The sequence below is a fragment of the Echinops telfairi genome, unplaced genomic scaffold (assembly GCF_000313985.2).
Source record: "Echinops telfairi isolate 266 unplaced genomic scaffold, ASM31398v2 ScPeMD7_9;HRSCAF=40, whole genome shotgun sequence".
Lineage (NCBI taxonomy): Eukaryota > Metazoa > Chordata > Mammalia > Afrosoricida > Tenrecidae > Echinops > Echinops telfairi.
Window position 1 is genome coordinate 73,829,938 of NW_022103906.1, and position 4,437 is coordinate 73,834,374.

General features: G+C 44.9%; 1 protein-coding gene across 1 annotated transcript in view; it reads left to right on the forward strand.

The window, feature by feature from the left end:
- The window catches only part of LOC101659661 (histone PARylation factor 1), a 19,706-nt gene that overhangs the window by 12,843 nt on the left and 2,426 nt on the right, over positions 1 to 4,437 (forward strand). Inside the window, exons 6-7 of the mRNA XM_013005181.2 lie at positions 303 to 390; positions 4,246 to 4,418. Coding sequence (XP_012860635.1) covers positions 303 to 390; positions 4,246 to 4,418 — 261 coding nt within the window. The remainder of the gene's footprint in view (positions 1 to 302; positions 391 to 4,245; positions 4,419 to 4,437) is intronic.

Genomic DNA, 4,437 nt, shown 5'->3' on the forward strand with positions numbered 1-4,437 from the left:
GGTTCTCCCACACCTTCCTGCTCATAGAAGCTGTTTGTTCCTGCCGGCTGCTTCTCACCCCCAGGCTTCTAGGCCCCTGCATGGGGCACCGACAGAGCGGTGTTGTGGCTGGTGTCTGCTAATGCACTCTTAACAGGCAGGATGCAGATCAGTTTACTACTTTGTAAATTCCTCTAGGGCTTGAATGGAAAAACTAAGCTGTTACTCTCTTGTCCAAATTTACTTACATAGTATGTCACCGAACAGAATTTTTTTTTTTAAGCATGATTAAATCTTCTAGGCTTTTTTCTTTTTATCCTTAGGTTGTGACGAAGACCTTTCATGGTGCAGGCTTGGTTGTTCCAGTAGATAAAAATGATGTTGGGTACAGAGAGCTCCCTGAGACAGATGGTAACGTATTTCTTATGAAGACACGTGTATTTGAGCATGTCTATGTACAAGAAGGTTCTCCTCATTGGTGGGAAGCCCGTCTGCACACAGGCCCCTTGTGAGACCTTAGAGATAAGGCACAAGCTCAGGTTGGAGAGCGAACCAATCTGGCCTGAAATAAAACAACTGTGTCTGTGATGCTGTGAATACACTTTTAAAATCATTTCGGTTATTATAGTTGTTTTGCTATTGATTTTTTTTTCCAGACCTCTAAGCACTGCCTGAGTTCGTATCACATCTTTCCCATAACTAAGTTTATTCCAAATAAGTTTCCCCTGTGAAATTTCCTAGAACAACTTTCTAACTTGGCATGTAAGATATAACTTACTGAGCAATTTTTCAGTCACCCGACTTTTTAAACTAAGTTTTACAGGATGGAAATCGATTCAGAATGGTCTCAAACAAACCCACTGTCTTCCAGTCAGTTCCGACTCACTGCAATTCTAGATGACAGAGTAGAACTGTCCTTGTGGGTTTCTGAGCCTGTAAGCCTTCATGCTCCTTTCGCCCAAGGAGCAGTCACCCACTACACCAGGACTCCTTTTCAGAAAGTTCTCCCGCACTGCCATGGGGTCACTTCTGACACATGGCAACCCAATAAGACAGGGTAGAGCTCCCCTGGTAAGTTTCCCAGACTAATTCTATGGGAGTAAAATATCTCATCTCTTTCCTGAGAAGCAACTGGTGATTTCGAACTGCTAACCTTGCTGTTAACAGCCCAGTGCTTAACAACTCTACCACCAGGACTCCTTCAGAGAGGTCTCCAGGTAGTGAATAGAGAAGCTGGGTCTCAAGCGAGGACCTTCCCGCCTGAGGGTGGCATGACAAGGTGATGCGTGGAGCCCTCGGGTGGCAGAGGAGAGTTTTCTTGGCTGTCGTCCTTATCAGCAGGTCTATCCCACGGGCAGCCTCTGGTTAGCAGCCCTGCTTCAGCGTGTGCCACCAGACCCGATCCCCAAACTGACAAGGGTCGCTTCATGCGTGGCTAAATACTGCTCCTCTGACTTCGCTTCAGCAATCCAGTAGCATCAGAGTAGGAAATCATGAAATTGAGGGGTTTGAGCAGCAAGATGTAAGACAGGCTTTCGTTAATACAAGATTGATTCAGACATTACGCTTCAAGTCTTGTAGGAATTGTGTGAAATTTCTGTGAAGTGTTCTGTTGGCAGAAGAGCATGTTTTTCTTCACACCGATGAACTGAGCATTTTATTTGTGTTCTTCTATGTTGGTTGTTACTGTTTTTAGCTTAGAAATTCTCCAGCGTCGCTTACTCTTTTCTAGTGTGTATGTCACTTAGCAGAAGCAAAACTGTTGGTATAGTTAGGTGTCAGGGGGGCGACCAGGATGAAATACTGCCTGGTTCTGCACACTCCTCACAATCGCTGCTGCCTGAGCTCATGATTGTAGCCGATGTTGGCCGTCTCGTTGAGAATCCTCCTCCTTATTTGTCACTCATTGATCAAGCATGACGTCGTTCCCAGGGTCTAGTCCCGCCTCATCTCATGTCCTAAGGTACAGGAGGCAAAGTCTATAGATAAATTATTTTTAGAATGCTCCTACGCAGCACTGCAGCTGTCTTTCCAACACAGGTTCCTTCATTTTGTCAGCAGGCAGTGTGTGGCGTGTGTATTCGGTGTTTGTCACCAACACTAGTTCAGAGACATCCGCTCGTCTCTGCTCTTCCTGATGCATTGTCCAGCTGTCACACGCACCTGAAGCCATTACAAAGGCCAGGCCTTCGGAGAGGGACACCTAAGTCCTTGAGGTGACCTCTTTGCATTTGAACCCTGTACAGAGTCCTTTTGCAGCAGGATTTCCCAGTGCAGTGTATCATTTGATTTCCTGACCGCGCTTCCATGGGCATGGGTTGTAAACCCAAACAAAATGGGATTTTTTGACAATTTCAATCTTTCCTCCGTCTTTCAAGATGTTGTGTATTGGTCCAGTGGTTGAGGTGTCATCCAGAGATGACGTCTGCAGACTGTAGTCTTTGGTCTTCATCCGTAAGTGCTTCCAGCATCACCGCAAAACACAAGCCACCACACTGACACACTGACCGACAAGGGGCAGGGCGCAAAAACAAATAGTACAAGACATTGATGAATGGGTTGTTTTGGGTTTTTTTGCAACTTCACTCTGGACTGACCTTGATGAATGGATTGTAATAAGAGCTGTAAGAGCCTCCAGTAAAATGATTTATTTTATTTTTAAAAAGAGGAGGGGGGCATGCAAAAGCCGAAACCTTTCTAAAACAGTTTCTCACTCACATGAAAAGATGCAGACGCGGCACAGCAAGACAGCGTTAGGTTCACTGTCCCAGGAAGTAGTAACTGCACATTAATTGCACAGCGTCCCTTCTTTTCCATCCCTAGGAAAAAGATCTGTGTTCTGGAAGTGATTGTCACTGTTTTTTCTGAGCGAGGAAGGTCATGAAACTAATACAGAATCATTGAATTGCTTTGTTTCAAATGAATAAATATGTATCTACTGTGGACAGTCAGGAACATCAGTGATAGGTGTTGTCCTTTATCTGATGTGACCATGAGCTACTCAGGTTGGGAAAGGGAACAAAACGCATCTTGTAAGCTTACAGCACACAGTGGCTATGGCCCCATGACTGAATCACACGTGTAGTATGAGGTTAAAAGCTCTAGCATTATGTGCTCCCTTGATTATAGTATTGGTGATGCAGTGGTTGAGTGCTTGACTGCTCATCGTCGTTGGCGGTTGGATCCCATCAGCCACTCAGCTCTAGAAAAGGCCTGGTGATCTGCTCCCAATAAGGTTTCAGCCTGGGAAATTCTGTGGGCAGTTCACTCTGCCCTTCAGGGTCTTGATGAGCCAGTCAGTGTGAAGACCACAGGGGAGAGAAACTGCGATCCTTTAGTTAGCATCAGAACCATGTAACTCCTTGTCACATATCATTCCTCAGTATGTTGCTTAATGTTTTAACCAATCCTCCCTGAGAGCTTTCTTGCTTAGGAATGTGTTGATGTGCGTGTTCAGTATCTATCAGTGTTGGGGGATTATCTGGAGAAGTCTGATTTGTTACAAAGGCTCTTTGGGTGCTCTGACCGTCATCGTCACCCACCCTAAGACTAACTGCCCCCTGGCCCCCTGGAAGTACTGAATAAAAAATACTGGAAGCAAAACAATACCATCTCTTACTTTCGATAAATACTAGAAATGTTCAGTTTTACTTTTCCCAGGGCTGCACATCTTCCACTTTGGTAAGGGTTTAATTCTACAATGACTCGTTGTCTCTAACGTTTTCTTTTTCTGGTCTTAATTTATAAAGCACCAGTGTTTATTTGATTGTACAAGAGAGGAGGAAACAAAGTGCATTGTCTGCTGAATTTACAGTGTATTCCGAGCCCCGAGGTCAGCACACTTGTTAGACAGGCCCAGAGAGTAAGCAAGAGCCTTTATAAGCCATATAGAGTCTTTTCCATGTGCGTGCATGTGTTTTCTCAATCACGTAAAAATGAGAAAACTATACTTAAAGGACGTTCAGAAACAGGGTGTGGGTGAACCAGGGTTGGCCGCAAACACTGTCTTAGCCAGTTGAAAATCATTAAAAGCCTGATGTAAAATCACTGCAATTTTATTGAAAAATAATTAAAATCGTCACTCTTTATAGCCAATATATGCTGGAATCCTAAGGAGAAAGATGACAAAAGTTCCCATCCATATGGCCGGGCTGCGGATTACTACCCTGCCCTGCCATCGATACCTAACCCAGCCACGTAGGGGAGGGAACCCCAGCTTACCCTTCACATGGCCCAGGTCATCTTTGTATCGCCGATTTCTTTCAGCCGACCTCAAGAGAATTTGCAAGGCAATTGCTGAGGCACCGAGTGATGAGGAGCGGCTGAAAGCCTTTGCTCCCATTCAAGAAATGATGACTTTTGTGCAGTTTGCCAATGACGAATGCGATTATGGCATGGGACTTGAGTTGGGCATGGACCTCTTTTGCTACGGTTCACATGTGAGTAAAAACACACACA